Raw genomic sequence first — 19,802 nt, 5'->3', positions numbered from 1 at the left:
TTGACATGCGTGAGCTACCGCATCAGCAGTGGGAAGGTGCTGTCGAGCTGCCGTGTTTTGACACAATGCGGCATGCTCCGCAACCCACGGCAGTCCCTCCCACGCTCCAGCACTCTGCTTTTGTTGTTGCCAGCTCGCAGACTGACCAGCAGCGGCATGATGTTGGATCCGCAGCAGCTACGCATGCACCCGTGCTGCCGGATTCAGCCGTTCAGCTTTCTGCTCCACCTTTGCCACTTCCTCCTCAGCTTTCGGATGATGGAGTATCCGATGACGAAGCTGCGCATTTGGACGATCCGCACTCCGACTTAGAAGAACCCAAGTCTACGCCTCCCTCCTTAGACTTTCGGAAAGTCCTTGCCTTGTTCAGGGACTTGTATCCGGAACAGTTTGTGTCTGCAACCCCTCGCTCTCCTCCCTCCGAGTTTGCTCTGGGCATGCAGTCAGCAGCTCCTGCCTTCACCAAACTTGTACTCGCACGCTCATCCAAGAGAGCTTTGAGGGTTATGGGAGAGTGGTTGCAGTCCAAGAAGCAACTGGGAAAGACTGCTTTCATCTTTCCGCCTACCAAGCTTGCTTCCAAATCTAGCGTCTGGTATGCCACGGGAGAGGAACCCGGCTTGGGAGTTCCTGCCTCTGCCCAGGGCGACTTCTCAAGTCTGGTTGACTCTCCCCGCAGGCTGGCTATGAGACGATCTAAGATTTGCTGGTCCTTTTCTGACATGGATCATCTGTTGAAGGGAGTCTTTCGTGCTTTTGAGATCTTCAACTTCCTCGATTGGTGTTTGGGAGCGTTAAGCAGAAAGACTTCCCCTTCGGATAAGGACTCTGCCATGCTTATCATGTCTAGCATGGACAAAGCCATTCGGGATGGGTCTGGTGAGCTTGCGGCTTCGTACGTGTCGGGAGTGCTTAAGAAGAGAGAACATCTTTGCTCCTTCTTGTCGGCCGGGATCACTCCTTGCCATAAGTCGGAGTTGTTGTTTGCTCCGCTCTCCAAGTGTCTCTTTCCGGAAGAGCTGATCAAGGGGATGGCTGCCTCGTTGATCCAGAAGGATACCCATGACCTGGTGGCGTCCTCCGCACGTAAGGCTAAAGCTTTACCTTCCGTGCCTAGACCTAGGATGGACACACCAGCGTCTAGGTTCATCCCGCCCTTTCGTGGCAGAACCTCCAGCAGAGGAGGTACCCGTGCCGACAGTCACCGTGGCAAATTGAAGAAGGGTTCCAAGTCCTCAAAAGGCAGAATCTGACTGCCTACCTCTCCAGACAGCAGTGGGAGCCAGGCTCAAGAACTTCTGGCAAGCTTGGGAGAGCAGGGGTGCAGACGCTCAGTCTGTGAAGTTGCTAAGGGAGGGGTACAGAATTCCGTTCTGCCGCAGTCCCCCTCTAGCAACGTCTCCCATCAACCTCTCTCCCAACTACAAGGAGAAGGACAAGAGGCTAGCGTTGCAACAAGAGGTGTCGCTCTTGCTACAAAAGGGGAGCGGTAGTCATAGTCCGGGACCATCAATCCCCGGGCTTCTACAACCGTCTCTTCCTGGTAGCGAAGAAGACAGGAGGTTGGAGACCGGTGCTGGACGTCAGTGCTCTCAATGCTTTTGTCACCAAGCAGACGTTCACAATGGAGACGACGAAGTCGGTCCTAGCAGCGGTCAGAAAGGAAGACTGGATGGTCTCGTTAGACCTGAAAGACGCGTACTTTCATGTCCCCGTCCATCCAGACTCCCAACCTTTCCCAAGGTTCGTCTTTGGAAAGGTCGTGTACCAGTTTCAAGCCCTGTGCTTTGGCCTAAGCACGGCACCTCTTGTGTTTACCAAACTGATGAGGAATATTGCCAAATTCCTTCACTTGGCAGACATCAGAGCCTCCCTCTATTTGGACGACTGGCTTTTAAGAGCTCCGTCAAGTCGTCGCTGTCTGGAGAATCTCAGATGGACTATGGATCTGACCAAGGAATTGGGTCTCCTGGTCAATATAGAGAAGTCCCAACTTGTCCCATCCCAAACCATTGTCTATCTAGGTATGGAGATTCAGAGTCGAGCTTTTCGGGCTTTTCCGTCGGCCCCAAGGATCAGTCAAGCCCTAGAATGCATCCAGAGCATGCTGAGAAGGAACCGATGTTCAGTCAGGCAGTGGATGAGTCTAACAGGGACACTTTCATCGCTGGCCCAGTTCATCGAGTTAGGGAGACTCCACCTCCGCCCCCTTCAGTATCATCTAGCTGCTCACTGGAGAAAGGACATGACGCTAGAGGCGGTCTCAGTGCCTATTTCTGAAGAGATGAGGTCTACACTGACGTGGTGGAAGAACAGCATTCTTCTCAAGGAAGGTCTACCATTGGCTGTTCAGACCCCCGACCACTGTCTCTTCTCGGACGCATCGGACACGGGCTGGGGTGCGACACTGGACGGACAGGAATGCTCGGGCACGTGGAATCAGGAGCAAAGAACACTTCACATCAACTGCAAGGAGCTTTTGGCAGTTCATCTGGCCTTGATAAACTTCAAGTCCCTCCATCTAAGCAAGGTGGTGGAGGTGAACTCCGACAACACCACAGCCTTGGCGTACATCTCCAAGCAAGGAGGGACTCATTCGAGGAAGTTGTTCGAGATCGCAAGGGACCTCCTCATTTGGTCAAAAGATCGAAAGATCTCGCTGGTAACGAGGTTCATTCAGGGCGACATGAATGTCATGGCAGATCGCCTCAGCCGGAAGGGTCAGGTCATCCCCACAGAGTGGACCCTTCACAAGAATGTTTGCAGCAGACTATGGGCCCTGTGGGGTCAGCCCACCATAGATCTATTCGCTACCTCGATGACCAAGAGGCTCCCGATTTATTGTTCTCCGATTCCAGACCCAGCAGCAGTTCACGTGGATGCCTTTCTTCTGGATTGGTCCCATCTAGACCTATATGCGTTCCCTCCGTTCAAGATTGTCAACAGGGTACTACAGAAGTTCGCCTCTCACGAAGGGACACGGTTGACGTTGGTTGCTCCCCTCTGGCCCGCGAGAGAATGGTTCACCGAGGTACTGCAATGGCTAGTGGACGTTCCCAGGACTCTTCCTCTAAGAGTGGACCTTCTGCGTCAGCCGCACGTAAAGAAGGTACACCCAAGCCTCCACGCTCTTCGTCTGACTGCCTTCAGACTATCGAAAGACTCTCAAGAGCTAGAGGCTTTTTGAAGGAGGCAGCCAGAGCGATTGCCAGAGCAAGGAGGACATCCACTCTCAAAGTCTATCAGTCAAAATGGGAAGTCTTCCGAAGCTGGTGCAAGGCGAATGCAGTTTCCTCAACCAGTACCTCTGTAACGCAGATAGCCGACTTCCTTTTACATCTAAGGAATGTAAGATCCCTATCAGCTCCTACGATCAAAGGTTACAGAAGCATGTTGGCAGCGGTCTTCCGCCACAGAGGCTTAGATCTTTCCACCAACAAAGATCTACAGGACCTCCTTAGGTCTTTTGAGACCTCAAAGGAGCGTCGGTTGACCACACCAGGCTGGAACCTAGACGTGGTTTTAAGGTTCCTGATGTCAGCAAGGTTCGAACCGCTTCAATCAGCCTCTTTTAAGGATCTCACATTAAAGACTCTTTTCCTCGTGTGCTTAGCAACAGCTAAAAGAGTCAGTGAGATTCACGTCTTCAGCAGGAACATAGGTTTTACATCTGAAACGGCTACATGTTCCTTGCAGCTTGGTTTTTTAGCTAAAAACGAGCTTCCTTCTCGTCCTTGGCCCAAGTCGTTCGAGATCCCAAGCCTGTCCAACTTGGTGGGGAACGAACTAGAGAGAGTACTTTGCCCAGTAAGAGCTCTTAAGTACTATTTAAGACGTACAAAGCCATTACGAGGACAATCAGAAGCTTTATGGTGTTCTATCAAGAAACCTGCTTTACCGATGTCTAAGAATGCAGTTTCTTATTACATCAGGCTTTTGATTAGAGAGGCCCATTCTCATCTGAAGGAAGAAGACCTTGCTTTGCTGAAGGTAAGGACACATGAAGTTAGGGCTGTCGCTACTTCAGTGGCCTTCAAACAGAACCGTTCTCTGCAGAGTGTTATGGATGCAACCTATTGGAGAAGCAAGTCAGTGTTCGCATCATTTTACCTCAAAGATGTCCAGTCTCTTTACGAGAACTGCTACACCCTGGGACCATTCGTAGCAGCGAGTGCAGTAGTAGGTGAGGGCTCAACCACTACATTCCCATAATCCCATAACCTTTTTTAATCTTTCTCTTGAAATGCTTTTTATTGTTGTTTTTTTGGGTTGTACGGAAGGCTAAGAAGCCTTCCGCATCCTGGTTGATTTGGCGGGTGGTCAAATTCTTTCTTGAGAAGCGCCTAGATTAGAGGTTGTGATGAGGTCCTTTAGTATGGGTTGCAGCCCTTCATACTTCAGCACCTAGGAGTCGCTCAGCATCCTAAGAGGATCGCTAGGCTCAGTAAGGAAGACGTACTTTAAAAGGCAGAGTAATGGTTCAAGTCGACTTCCTTACCAGGTACTTATTTATTTTATGTTTGTTATTTTGAATAACTGCTAAAATGAAATACGGGATACTTAGCTTCTAATGTTAACATGTATGCTGGTCTCCACCCACCCCCCTGGGTGTGAATCAGCTACATGATCATCGGGTAAGATTAATATTGAAAAATGTTATTTTCATTAGTAAAATAAATTTTTGAATATACTTACCCGATGATCATGAATTTAAGGACCCTCCCTTCCTCCCCACAGAGAACCAGTGGACCGAGGAGAAAATTGAGTTCTTGTTGACAAGAAGTACCTGAGTACCTACTCGACAGATGGCGCTGTTGTGTACACCCCCACCTGTATAGCGATCGCTGGCGTATCCCGACCTTAGATTTCTGTCGGGCAACAGAGTTGACAGCTACATGATCATCGGGTAAGTATATTCAAAAATTTATTTTACTAAGGAAAATAACATTTTACAGGTACTAACAGTTAGTTTAGGTATATTGAATGGTTCAAATATATTTGGCTGTACATTATTTCATTGTGGTTATACTGTGACTTTATATTAGATTTATTGTGTTGTTTTGTAGGGTTTGGAGTGAATTAGGCATTTTGCAAGTGAAATGTGACTTACAACACAAAAAAATAACTTTACAAAAGCCACTCCGGAACGAATTAATTTCGTGTTGTGAGACGTTACTGTATTGCATTTCTTCATGGACCTCAGTGTACAATACTGTACTTATATATTGTTTTGCATTTAAAGGGATTCCCTTTCTTCTTTCATTAAATGAGATTTCTTTAGTTGAACATAAAGTTTTATTCTGCTATTTAAGATTTTATAGTTTATAATTGGGACTGCTGGAAGATATATAATTGCCCTCATTTTTGTACTGCCTAATTGCGATTTATTTATTGCCTTACGATGTCTGCATTTGTCATTAGTGTCAATGTATATACTGTATTATTGCTTGTTAGTTTAATATTAAATTTATTTTGAAGAGAAAAATAAGTACCGATCATAATAGAATGTTAATACTGTATATTAGTAAATTAAATGAAAATAAACTATGATATGCAAGAGAATTAATTGCCTTGATATGGCTAAGAGGCATTGTAGAAACAAAGGCCAAAATCCACATTAACAGAAATCTTGAGATCACTTATTACTTTGGTTATTAGAAAATTATTCTTTAAGATGAACATACATTTTGTTCTCTATTTAGATGAACTGTGCTACCCTAATGTAAAATAAAAGTATAGTAAAATTTAAGAAAAGCTAAAACAAGTAAAGTTAGCCAACAGGTTTAAATTAAGCAAATTGAAGAACTGTATAAGATACAAATGAACCTTGAGTATTGTACACTTAACAATAGTAACAGTAGTAGAGAAAAAAGCTCTATTGACATTTAAAAAAAAAAATCTTTTCTACAGTAAAAGGAAAAAATGTACATACATACATATACCAAGGAACTTCCCCTAATTTTGGGGGGTAGCCAACATCAACAAATGAAACAAAAACAAAAAAGGGGACCTCTACTCTCTACGTTCCTCCCAGCCTAACAAGGGACTCAACTGAGTTCAGCTGGTACTGCTAGGGTGCCACAGCCCAGCCTCCCCCGTTATCCACCACAGATGAAGCTTCATAATGCTGAATCCCCTACTGCTGCTACCTCCGCGGTCATCTAAGGCATCGGAGGAAGCAGCAGGTTTGTCAATGTCTCACAGGATGTAGATACAGGAGAGGGGGTTCCCAGCCCCCTCGTCCCGTCCCTTTTAGGAAAAAAGATAAACAAGGAAAATTAATTTTGCTAATACCTTTCACTAATTAACGATGGTTTCGTTGAGAGTGACATACTGAGATATTTGCATTAATATAAACTATTTTGGTTATAAATGCTCCAAAGTAAGAACTGTGTAGCGTAAGTGAGAAAAGAGGCAACAAACTAATTACTGTATATAGTTTAAAACTATCATATTAACTAATTCAGATTACAAGCAGCAAGCTATATTTAATTCAGCTACTTACTTTTAATTTAATAGTGTATAATTTCTGAGTAAAGGAAATAGATAAATTAGAAGAATAGTAATGAATAATTAAAACATTTTAAAAACTGTAACATCAAAATAAATCTATCATATATAAACTATAAAAACTTTAAAAAATAAGAGGAAAAGAAATAAGATAGAATAGGGTTCCTGAGTGTACCCTCAATCAAGAGAACTCTACCCCAAGACAGTGGAAGTGGAAGACCATTGTACAGGGGCTTTGGCACAACCCAAAACTAGAGAACAATGGAGTGTCCTTTTCGTAGAAGAGCTGCTTACATACATATACCAAGGCACTTCCCCCAATTTTGGGGGGTAGCCGACATCAACAAATGAAAAAAAAAAAAGGGGGGACCTCTACTCTCTACTTTCCTCCCAGCCTAACAAGGGACAGGGACTCAACCGAGTTCAGCTGGTACTGCTAGGGTGCTGCTTACTATAGCTAAAAAGTCTTTTTTTTTATCCTCACCAAGAGGAAAGTAGCCATTGAACAATTATTGTAGTGCAGTAGTTAACCCCTTGAGCTAAGAAGAATGCTTTGATAATCTCAGTGTTGTCAGATGTATGAGGACGGAGGAGAATATGTAAAGAATAGGTCTGACAATTCGGTGTATGTGTAGGCAAAAGAAAAATAAAGTGTATCCAGAGAGCAAGATCCAATGTAGTACTGTCTGCCCAATCAAAGCACCAAATAAGTCTTTAGTGGTAGTATCTCAATGGGTGGCTGGTGCCCAGGCCACTGGCCAATCTACTACCTATTTTCCTTGTTGGAGCCCTTGTGCTTATAGTATCTTGCTTTTCCAACTAGGGTTGTAGCTTAGCAAGTAATAATAATAATAATAATAATAATAATAATAATAGTAATAATACTTTTAGTCCAATAATATAAAGAAGCTAATGATATGTATAAAAAGTTATTTGCATAAGGACGTTATTTTCTATTCTGAGATGTGATACAGAATGAACTCACAGAACCTGGAAAAATCGGTAATTCAGGAAGGCTCTGGAACCAAAGTTGCTGGAATATCAATGTTGGATCTGTATTGTTTTTAAAAAGATCTTAGATAATACAATACTGTTCTATATACCACACAGATAAATCTTAAGCTTGCTATTTTGAAACACCTTGTGTATTCTTAGGATTATATAAACAAAATTAGAATAGGTTGATTTCAATTTTTCCTTTTCCCATTTCATCATATGCAAATTATTTCTCAATATATTAACGTATGTAAATCTAAATCATGTATGCCCTTCTTAACCCTTTTACCCCCAAAGGACGTACTGGTACGTTTCACAAAACCCATCCCTTTACCCCCATGGACGTACCGGTACGTCCTTGCAAAAAAATGCTTTAAAAATTTCTTTTTCCATATTTTTGATAATTTTTTGAGAAAATTCAAACATTTTCCAAGAGAATGAGACCAACCTGACCTCTCTATGACAAAAATTAAGGCTGTTAGAGCAATTTAAAAAAAATATACTGCAAAATGTGCTGGGAAAAAAATAACCCCCTGGGGTTTAAGGATTGGAAATTTCCAAAGAGCCTGGGGGTAAAAGGGTTAAGACAAAAACTCCAAATCAATCAATCAATCTTAAGATGAAGGATTTGGAAGAATTTAATCATTTTTATGTTACACTGAGACAGAAAAGTCTATATTATAGATTTACATATCTCATTGTAGGACTGCACTTTGTGGGGCACGTCTTCCTGTAATCTTGAGCAACCCCTTGAGAAATATTATGTTGATGATCTGAAACCTTACATCAAGCCCAAGAAGGTGGAAGTCGGAAGACTTTTGAAGAGGCTGTCAGATATCCCTGGGCGACTAAATGTTACTGTGATGCAAAATGTTAATGAGGTAATTATACTCATCTTGTCTAAGTCATTTTATTTATTTATTTAGATTTTAGTTTATTAGATAAGATATTTTTTCATACAAACCAAGTACTTGATATAGTATTTCCCCAAAGACTTCAGCGCTAGTTATGTCCTTCCTCTAACCTTCCCAATGGAGCTGATCAGCTTAATAAAACAATAAAGATGGATACAGTTATACTTTGCTTTGTTTATTGCAATCTACATCAATTTTAACTTCATGCCACTTTCTAGAGTAATATTCAGTTCAATGAACATCATTTCAGTATATCCTACTTTAGGTAAATTGGGGATTATTCTTTTATAGATAAGAACCATACATAAGATCCTACAATAACCTTTTATTAGTAGCAATTTCAAGTCTAGTGATAGGTTGGGTTTACTCTTCAGCTTCATAACTAATCACAAAAATCTCAAAACTATTGATTGTCATCTACTGGACGAACAGTAAAGTTCGGTACCTTTTGATTTGTTTAGATTTAGATGAAAAGTACAAGTCGTAAAGCAATGTGTTTTGGGATTAGGAGACACTGCAAGGAACTTTTGAAACCATTTAAAGTGTCACACAAGGAACATTGTAAGCTCTGTGAATATGAAAAACTGTGAACTCTTTACAGTGAAGCCCCTGAGAAAGTTTCTGGAGGATACTTAATCAAGGTCTTCAAAATTAATAAGAGATTGCAGTTGAAATATTTAGATGAATTTGAGGTACCTGCTCTCCAAAATGCTGGCATAATATTTTGAGACTCAGTGAAGAACTCTCATCTGGTACACTTAACTTGAAGAGTGAAGAACTCTCATATGGTACACTTAACTTGAAGATGTGAGGCAGACCAGACTTGTAGACCTTGGTAGCATCTGTTGAAATATCTTCATGTATTTTCAGGAATCTTACCCGAAATTCATGTGCCTTTACTGCTAAGAAGGAAGAGATTCAAAATATTTTTTTAATCACTTCTATAGCCCTTTGTTACCTGTGGTAAGATGAGCTAGTGCAGGCATATAGCAATAGAATCAGGTGTGAATTGGTTTCAATGTTTCCAGATTGCCATAAATCATTCCTTCTAAGCTTATTATTTGTACTAGTCACTGTTTATTCTGTATTTTCTTGGTAGCAGCTCAATCTCAGCCTGGGACCGTGAATATAAGCTGTTTGTTGGGGAGGCCACTGCTGTGGTTGGGGACCACAGTTTGGGGTTTTGCTTGCTCAGCTGATGTTCTGGTGAGCATCTATTTTGATAAAACTGGAACTGAAACCAGACACCTTTAGCTTTACCTTTATGTTTGGTATTTTGATTAGTTGGTCTGTACATCCTGCAAATATTTTTTATTTTGATGGTATATATTAAAGGTTAAACTGACACATTTACGTATTCCTTTACATGAATTACCAATCCTTCTTTACTTGAGTAATGGTTATGGAAATGAACATAATTTTTAGAGTAGAATTAATTATTTCCATTCTTAGGCAAAATTAGTGGACATTCGTTCCCACCATCCCACTTTTAGTGGTTACTGTATTGGTAAATTCCTTGTTGTTCCAACACAGACCTCTAAAGATGTTTTAGACTAAGAGCTCACCCTCAAAGCCATCTTCCTACTAGCCCTGACCTCAGCGAAACGAGTGAGCGAGCTCCACGGCCTGTCTTTCGAGGTATCCCACTCGAAAGGGTGGAAGGACATGACTTATAAGTTCTTGCCGGAGTTTGTAACAAAGACCCAGAACCCTGCAATTGCTGACCCGAGGTCTCGGTTCCGGCTATTCCCCGCTCGAACAACCCTAGTGACCTGCTCTTGTGTCCCGTAAGGACCATCAGGAAATACCTTAGTAGGATGGCCAAACTCAGACCGGTGGTGAAGTGTTTGTTTGTGTCCACAAGCTTGGTCAAGAAGGCAGTTTCCAAAAACACCATATCCTTCTGGCTGAGACAGGTTATAAAGAGGGCCTATGAGAGTGAGGGCTCCACAGTGCCTGGTACCCCAAGGCCTCATAATATTAGAGGTCTTAGCACGTCCTTAGCGTTTGGCACCAACATGGCGGTAGGCCAAATCATACGGGCGGGCACTTGGGCTAGGCAGTCCATCTTTACAGCCCACTACCTCAAGGACTATATGAGGAAGTCCTTGGATGCCTTCTCCATCGGGCCAGTCATTGCGGCCATGCAACAAGGTTAGTAGTTTGGGCCCCGGGTTAGCCGTGGGAAGTAATCGTAAGCGACACAATTTCCTCCTTACTTCCTTGCTAACCTCTATTCATTTCCCGAGACCGCACCCTTTTTTCCCCATCCCTACATGAGAGATGGGACGTTAAAACACATCAAGTATGGATTTTGAATAAAAGGTGAGTTGTACATAAGGTAGACTTTTGCGTACTTTCCCCTACTCTAATGCCTCTCCCTGCGAGTCCCAGAACTAGCCCCATATCTAGTTCAAGGGCCCCAGCGAGTCTCGAACATTTCAATCTGTAAGCTACTCCCTCCTCCTAAAGTATAAGTCTCCTAAGAAAGTAGTTCGAGGTAAGTATTCTGTGTTGGAACAAATCACAAATTTTAAGTAATTTGTATTTTTCCTAACATACTTACCTTGAACTACTTTCGGGTAATGGCTCTCCCATCCTGCCCCGAGTATCTTCTGGAGTTCGAGGAGGCCTTAAAACAGAAGCTCACTGGGTATCAAGAATGGCCACACACGTGACCTGGGTTGCACCTGGGCGAGTATCCTTAAGCCCTGGAATGCCCTTGAGAGGCAGCGGAGAGGGGGCAACTAAGCAAAATTCTTGGTCGGTGATTGAGAGATTCCAGACTCTCCTAAGAAAGTAGTTCGAGGTAAGTATGTTAGGAAAAATACAAATTACTTAAAATTTGTGATTTCTTTTTTACTTTGAAGAAAGGTGTTTTGATAGTATGAGTAAGAGGAAGGCAGCTCTCACCTGGTTGTATTGCCACATGTTTATACCAGCTCATCTGGCAACAGGCGATGCTAATTAGGGAATATTTCTTGTAATTTTAAAGTGGTTGTCAAATCTCATCCTTTGTAGATGTACTGTATATAACACCATATGAGTCTTGGTTAAGTATGAAAATTATTTATTTTTCATTATGTTTTTATATTTATAGATAAAGAAGTTAATTTTTTTATTAAAATGATAATGAGTAATTGGTGCCTCAGTGGCGTTAATCTTGTAATGAACTTTTTCTGTTGTTCTTATTATCTTTTTCTCTTCATTACTGCAATCCACCATTAACTGTGAAAGGGACATACTTCATGAGAAAGGTAATGAAGCCCATATCATTCATAATTTTTCTTTTTTAAATGGGAATATACCAATACACTTTAAAGAATAGATATTGTATACGGAATAAGTTTGTGTCATGGATTACTTTCGCTATGGGTGTACACACAAAGTAACACTCACTTTTTGTTCCAACACAGAGTACTTACCTCGAACTACTTTCTTAGGAGTACTGTATCTGGGATCTCCCGTCTGACCAGAATTTTGTGTAGTTTACCCTACTCCCGTTTTCTTTGCGGGGTAATCTCTGGTGGAGTGATACGCGCTCAGAGAAAACCCGGGGTCAGAGAGCGTGCTTGCTCAGGTCTCGATCTCCAGTAAGTTTTTGGTCGTGTCGACGTTAACATCCCGACGCTCTCTCTTAACCCAGTGCGACCCTTTGTGTCTCACGCGGTCCCCACGTGGTCCCTTTGTGTGCTTCCCTATCCTTTCCCTCTGTGTTCCTGTGTCTCGCGGTGTCTTACTAGTGCATTATGGAGCATCCCCGTCATTGCCCTGGGCTTGTGGCCGGCAAATCGTGTGGCGCTTTCCTCTCTAAGCCCGAAGTTGACCCGCACTCCTTGTGTTCTTCGTGTAGGGGCAGTGTGTGTTCCCCTACAGCCACGTGTCCGGAGTGCGAGTCCTGGAATGAAGTGCAGTGGGTGCGATACGGCATTAAGAAGAAGAAGGCCTCTCGACGTTCCCCTAGGAAGACCGACGTCTCTTCGCCTCTCGCTTCGCCCTGCTTCCCGTCGGACAGTCTCTCTTTGCCGTCTTCCCCTACCCAGTGTAGGGGTCGAGATAAGTCTGTTGCGGGGAAGCGGCCTGTGGTCCTTCCCCAGGAGTGTGAATTACCTGACAGTGGGATTGTGTCTTCGGTCCAGACAAGTGGGGGGCCTGAGGGAGGGGCGGGTCTGTATCCGGGAGATGGAGCCCTGATGAAAGCAGGTTCCGTCTCGTCGGACGATCCGATGTGGGGTAAAACTGCTGCAGTCTCTTCTCCCGCCTCTTGGGCAGGTTTTCAGGTGCGTCAGCAGCGAGGGTGCCGCCGAGAAGGAGGACTCGCCGCCGTCAGACACCCTCGTGTGGGCGCCTCCGAAGACGACCTTCAGATCTCCCCTGAGAATGGAAGAGGAGTTTGAGACCTCCAACGCCTTCAGCTACGTTCCCGGCGGACTTCATGGAGCCTTTGTCGCCGACCGAACACTATGTAGAACCACCAGCAACGCGGCGCGATTCAGGCCCTTCAGCGAGGTCCTACAGGTCTTCAGGCTCCTCGGTCGAGGCCTACTCCTACTCATCGGAAGACGGAGCCCCGAGGGACTATAGGAGACGGCGAGATAGGTTCCGCAGGAGGCGATCTCGCCCGCGTTCCCATTCAAGATCCCGCCACGTGAGTAGGCATTCTAGATCCCCCAGGAGAAAGTTCAGCAGAAGCATTTCGCCGGAGGAGGAATGGATGCGAGTCTCCATCCCCCGTAGCCAACTCCTGGGGGCTACAGCAGTCGCGGGCACCTCGGGATGGCGCCCTAGGTCCCGCTCACCGGTAGGTTTTGTCTCCAGCAGTAAGTATGACCGACTGAGGGACTAGTCTCATCAGGCACCAAGGGACAGGCATAAGTCCGCGAAGGTTCCGACTCCATCCGCCCAGCGGAGAGAGTTGCCCCTTCGGTCTGGCAGCCGCGTCCCGGCCTCAAGATCTATGATGCATTGTCCGGAGCGAGAGAAACTCCTTTCCTAGACGGGCAAGCCCGCAGACCTCTGGTCCGCCGGAAGAAGAGATAAATCCAGGACGGAGGCCTCCGTTCCAGCGTTGATGCCTGTCCTACTGCCTGAAGCGAGGAGAGTGGACCACTCCAGGAAGATGCCTCCTCCACGTACAACTCCCCCCGTCGGAGGTCCTCCGTCACGAGAACTGGGACGCCCAACGGAGAATGTAGAGGACGGGGAAGAAGGTTCGCCAGCGGAGGTTTCTGCATACAGGAGGGTGATAGGCCTCATCAGACGACATCATAGGCTGGACGAACCGGAGCCCTCTTCTGACAAAGTCTGGCTCTCGAGCCTCATCAGGCTGGTGGATGCACCTGTACAACAGAGGCCCTCGCTAGCCTTCCCTTTAGCTAAAGATGTGAAGCTGGGATTGGCGCACGTTAACAAGATCGTGGCCAATCATGCGGAAGCTCCCAAGAGCCAGAGCGCCTCTAGACTTCTCCAGGGCCTGAAGACACAGTCCCGGTTCTACCTCCCGGAAGGACACCGCGCGGGGCCCTGTGCGGTGGAACCAGCAGTCGCCATCTTGGGACATGGTGCAGCAGAGGAGAGGGCTACCACTGCCCCGGTTTGTTTCTCCCCGGCGGAGACTTCCATGATGGAGGAGCTGTCCAGGGACTTAGTTCACGTGTCATCGTGGCTGGATTGGTGGGCCTCCACGCTTGTAGGGTTCCAGTCCTCACACGACCTCTCAATCCCGAAGAATCAGGCCTTGCTGAAGGAGCTGATTAGCTCGGGAGGTAAGGCCCTGAAGTTCCTTTCCTATTAGTCCATAGCACAAACCACCAACTGGATTCTGAGGAAAAGGGACACTGTGCTCAGCAGACTAGTAAGGCGGCTCCCTGACAGGGAAGAGAGGTCCCTGAGGAGCCTTCCACTGTGGGACGACTCAGTCTTCCCCCTCAAGGAGGCGGAAGAGATGGTGGAGAGGGTGAGGAAACTAAAGGATGCAGGAGAACCCAGGCCCCCTCCAGCATGAAGACCCACCCATAGAAGGACACCCTCTGACGTCCCTCTCCCCTCCCTCCCGCCTCACCTAACCAGCCCAGAAGAGACGCCCCTACTACATCCTGGCAGCAACCTTCGCAGCCCTCCCATAGGGGAATGTCGGCTGCGCAGTCACCCTTCAGGCCCTCCTATTCAGCCGCCAGAAGAGGTCGTTAGGGCCGCGCCTCTCAAAGGAGATAGGGAGAGAGGACCCCTACTCCTGCCGAAGCCTCAGGTGGGGGGATGCCTCAAACATTCCTGGCAAGCATGGCAGGACCACGGATCGGACCCGTGGACCATGACAGTCCTGAAAGAAGGGTACAGGTTGCCCTTCCTGGTGGACCCCCCACCTCTGATACCAGATCTACAGGCGGAATGGTTGGCACCGAAGGACCCCTTGAGAAGGACGGCCCTACAAGATGAGGTCTCTGCTATGCTGGCAAAAGGGGCAATGGAACCAGTCAAGAACCCAGGTCCAGGGTTCTACAGCAGACTCTTCCTGGTGGAGAAAGCGACGGGGGGCTGGAGACCGGTCATACTGTAGACCTCTCAGCCCTCAACCGAATTCAAGATGGACACTCCGAAGTTGGACCTAGCGGCCTTGAGGGAAGGAGACTTCATGATGTCCATAGACCTCAAGGACACATACTTTCAGGTCCCTGTCCACCCCTCCAGCAGGAAGTACCTAAGGGTAAAATGGGGTACCCAAACGTTACAGTTCAAGACCCTCTGCTTCGGTCTGTCCACAGCCCCTCAGGTCTTCACGAGTATCTTCGCGACAGTCTCAGCCTGGGCACACGAACAGGGCATCTGCCTGATTCGGTACCTGGACGACTGGTTGTTGCTTTCAGCCTCAAGGGAAGTACTGAGGGGGCAAGGTGCGAAGCTCCTGCAGTTCTGCAACATCCTAGGTATCACCATCAACCTGGAGAAGTCCCAACTGATACCCTCCACCAGGATAACCTACCTCGGGATAGTCCTGGACTCCCGGTTGGCGAGAGCCTTCCCTTCCAAGGAGAGACTGGATAACTTGAGCCATATACTACGGCCCTTCCTGTCGGGTCAGCCCAGGAGAGCCAGGGACTGGCAGAGGCTGATAGGCCACCTCGTGTCATTGGAACCAGAGAGACTCCCCGCACAAGGTGGTCCCGATGTCCCCAGAGACGAAGGAGGTCCTCGAGTGGTGGCACGACAGATCGAACACCCTCAAGGGGATGCCCTTCGCAGCCGACCCTCCGGAGATGCTCCTGTTCACGCACGCATCCAAGGAGGGTTGGGGTGCTCATCTCCTCGACAGCACAGTGAGAGGAAGATGGGTAGCCGAAGAGAAGAACCTGCACATCAATGTACTGGAAATTATGGCAGTGCAAAGGGCGTGCCTAGAGTTCGTTCAGAGGCTCCGGGGAAACACCGTGGCACTGATGTGCAACAATGCTACGGTGGTGGCCTACATAAAGAAGCAAGGAGGGCTAAAATCGAAGGAGTTGTGCAGCCTCACGTTGGAGTTTCTGGAATGGGCCGAAATGGAGCAGATCAAGATCTCGGCCAGATTCATTCCAGGGAAGAAAAACGTCCTGGCCGACGGCCTCAGCAGAATGGGTCAAGTGGTGGGGTCCGAGTGGTCCTTGCACCCAGAAGTGGCCAAGACTCTGATTCAGAAGTGGGGCTCGCCAGTAATAGACCTCTTCGCCACGAGGCTGAACGCACAGCTCCCCGTGTTTTGTTCTCCTGTGCCAGATACGGGGGCGGCGTTCGAGGACGCCTTTCAGCATCCTTGGGACAACCTCGACGTTTACGCCTTCCCTCCCTTCGGAATCCTCAGACAAGTCCTCAACAGGGTGAGGAGAGCGGACAACCTGTGGATGACTTTGGTAGCGCCCTGGTGGCGGGAGAGAGTGGTTCGCGGATCTAAAGGAACTGGCGTGCCTTCCACCTTGGCCCCTTCCGGACAGATCAGACCTTCGCCGGCAGCCACACTTTCAAAGGTTCCACGAAAACCCTCGGTCCCTCTGCCTTCACGCGTGGAGGTTATCGAGCGTCTCCTGAGGAAGGAAGGGTATTCGGAGAAGACCACAACAAGGATGTCAGGTTACCTGAGACGGTCGTCAGTCACTGTGTACCAGGCTGAATGGGCTACCTTCATGAAATGGTACATCGCTAAGAACATCAAGCCGTTGAAAGCCTCCATCCCGGAGATAGCTGACTTCCTAGTCTACCTCAGGGACGAGGTAAATATGTCCATCCCAGCCGTTAAAGGAGTCCGAGCCGCCCTAGGACAAGTCTTTCTCCTGAAGGGCATCGACTTGGGTTCCTCCAGACACATCTCGATGCTCATCAAGAGCTTCGAACAATCGTGCCCCCCTCAAGCAGTTAGGGTGCCCCAGTGGGACGTGGCTAGAGTCCTGAAGATGCTGTCATCACCTCCCTTCGAACCCCTAAAGGACATCTTGGACAAGGAGCTCACCCTCAAGACAGTTTTTCTGTTAGTGCTGGCATCAGAAAAACGAGTAGGGGAGCTTCATGGACTTTCATACGAGGTGTCACACTTGAAGGGCTGGCGTGAAGCTACCTTCAGGTTCATATCCTTCATGGCCAAGACCCAGAACCCAGCAGTCTGGGACCCCAATTTTGAAGGATTCTCGGTGCCGGTAATCCCACGTTCGGACTACCCGAGGGACTTGCGGCTGTGCTCTGTCAGAGCAGTACAGAAGTACTTGGAGAGGACAGCCAGACTTAGACCCGAAATCAAGAGTCTGTTCGTGTCTTCAGGATTAGTAAAGAAACCAGTCTCCAAAAATACGATCTCCTTCTGGCTACAGCAAGTGATCATGAGAGCCTACAGTAGTGTAGGGATTCCTATTCTGGGTAAGCTTAGACCCCACGACATCAGAGGGCTTAGTACTTCGTTGGCCTTTGAGAAGAACATGGCAGTCGGCCAAATCCTGCGGGCAGGTACTTGGGCTAATCAGTCAACCTTCACAGCTCACTACTTGAAGGAATGTTCGAGGAGGTCCCTGGATGGATTCTCTCTTGGTCCCGTCATTTCAGCATTTCAAAAGATTTAAAGGTGTAGCCCTAGGGAAACCACGGGCAGTAAGTCTAAGAGACACAGGTTCCTTCCTTACCCTCATTCCCTTATTACCTTCCCTAAAATGACCCTAAAATCCTTCAACTTCCATAGGGTACATCGTCAGTGAATGGATACGTCTCTAAGGATTTTTACAGTGAGTTACTTAGACACTAAGTTAGTTTTTTGGGTAGTTTTCCTTATTTCTCGTGTTTTCTCTTGGAAGGTCAGCAGAACCTAGCCTCCTATCTAGGTTCCCCCCTTTTCTCTCCTCATCACGGTCTGTGTCCTGTGGTACACTCCCACCTCCTAAGGTATAAGTCTCCTAAGAAAGTAGTTTGAGGTTTTTACTCTGTGTTGGAACAAATCACAAATTTTAAGTAATTTGTATTTTTCCTAACAGTACTTACCTCGAACTACTTTCAGGTTATGGCCCGCCCATCCTACCCCGAGTGCCTTACAGGACTTAATAGAAACCTATCTGTCAAAACTTACTGGAGATCGAGACCTGAGCAAGCATGCTCTCTGACCCGGGTCGTCTCTGAGCGCGTATCACTCCGCCAGAGATTACCCCGCATAGAAAACGGGAGTAGGGTAAACTACACAAAATTCTGGTCGGATGGGAGGAGATCCCAGATACTCCTAAGAAAGTAGTTCGAGATAAGTACTGTTAGGAAAAATACAAATTACTTAAAATTTGTGATATTTACACAATTTTCAAAAGTCATTAAAATTAGATAAGAAAAAAGTAGAATCCTTCGACTCGACCGGTTTCATGCCGGGAGAAGGTCTTCTGCTCATTTTTATGAGTAAACTGTAAAACATCATGTGTTTGCAGGACTTGCATACGGTTTCCGGCTTCGACGTCGGGTCCTCGTTGGTTATGGATCACCTGAGGGCAGAAGCAGTCATGTCTGGAAAACTGGAAGACAGCATGCTGGCTGGGATTTTGGGATTAGATTCTGTTTTTGGCTCTAGGCCTGTCAGAACTGTAATATTCTTGGTGATACAGGTCAAGATTGCCTGAGCTATGCTTGGCAATAGATGTCATACACCTTGGCAATAAGGTCCCTTCTTGGGTATTTTAAGGTCAGGTCTTTCTTGTTATATGGATAGTGGGTTCAATATACTAAGGCTCTTACTGTTAGGGCTGCAGCCGATAATGTGTTATATTCTTGACTATGCTTCCTTGTGATATTGGAGTTATGCACTTGCAGGAATGCATTTTTATTGCACCCTGTTGTAAGTGGCAAGATAATCTTTTAGATAGATGCAACGTTGTCATCCCGATGTAGGTGTCAGGACACCCCTGGACGGGGCATTTATGTCGGTACATGACATTGGTCGTCTTTGTTATCATGCATGGCAGGGTTGTCCTTCATTATTAGGTCTCGCATTTTTGCTGAATGGTAATATATTATCAGGTTGACATTGGTCTCTTGTGCAGTAGGGAAACATTGTTTTGTATTTTATTTTACATGGCCTTTTCATCTTCTAGGTGGTTCAGGTTCATTAGGCCTTTATAGTAAATGATTACTTTTTGTGGGTGGATGTCGGCATTATCAGGACGTTCATTCTGTACCATCTCATTCTTGATCTGTAGGTTAATGGTTCCTGCCACATCAACATGAGAATAGGCTAAACGTTGCTTTGTAGATAAGGTTGAGGGTTAAATTTCTTGAAGATCTGGCAATAGGTTTTGCTGCCTGTGCTGAAAATACCCAAGTTTTATTTGTAATGTTGCTAATAAGTTGTTGGTATGCCTCCTTTGGGAGCATTTGGAAATGTGGATCATGTTTTGAAGGATAGGAGAGGTCATGCTGCATCTAGTTCATCCCCATCATAATTGCTTTCTTCCAATCTTATGGCTCTTTTTCAGACTACACAATGCAAATAAGTGGATCAATTCCAATGTTTCTTGGTGATATGTTTACAATTACCTTTATATAAAACCCAGATGCTTGTAGTGTCGTAAACTTTTGTTGTGTAGTGTTGCTTCCTCTAAGGAAAGAAGGTTACCTCATATTTGTTGTCTTTTTTACTTTACATCCTTTTGTTTGAAAAATGGCTTCCCACTTGATTAGCTATGCGTGCATTTTATTATCAATGGCTTTACATTGACAGGCATTCTTATGTCATAAAACCTGATACTCATAGAAACCTTCCAATCTCAAGCTGTTTCCATGCTTACACAAACCTTCTTCCTCTAAGTAGGAGATGATTTTGGCATAAGCTGGTATGGATGTTGAATTTGTTAACAAGGTAGTTAACCACAGGTGCACGAGAAGCCTCCTCCACCTTCT

General features: G+C 46.1%; 1 protein-coding gene across 5 annotated transcripts in view; it reads left to right on the top strand.

Moving 5' to 3' along the window:
* LOC137628396 (serine-rich adhesin for platelets-like) overlaps positions 1-19,802 on the top strand; it is a 162,544-nt gene that overhangs the window by 77,587 nt on the left and 65,155 nt on the right. For 4 of the 5 annotated variants that reach the window (XM_068359565.1, XM_068359557.1, XM_068359549.1 and 1 more), the window contains one exon: positions 8,211-8,387. The exons of the other annotated variant lie outside the window; for it this stretch is intronic. In XM_068359565.1, the coding sequence (XP_068215666.1) occupies positions 8,211-8,387 (177 nt within the window). The remainder of the gene's footprint in view (positions 1-8,210; positions 8,388-19,802) is intronic. 5 annotated transcript variants of the gene reach the window in all.

This window comes from Palaemon carinicauda, chromosome 2, assembly GCF_036898095.1.
Source record: "Palaemon carinicauda isolate YSFRI2023 chromosome 2, ASM3689809v2, whole genome shotgun sequence".
Lineage (NCBI taxonomy): Eukaryota > Metazoa > Arthropoda > Malacostraca > Decapoda > Palaemonidae > Palaemon > Palaemon carinicauda.
This window is presented reverse-complemented; position numbering and strand designations above follow the sequence as displayed.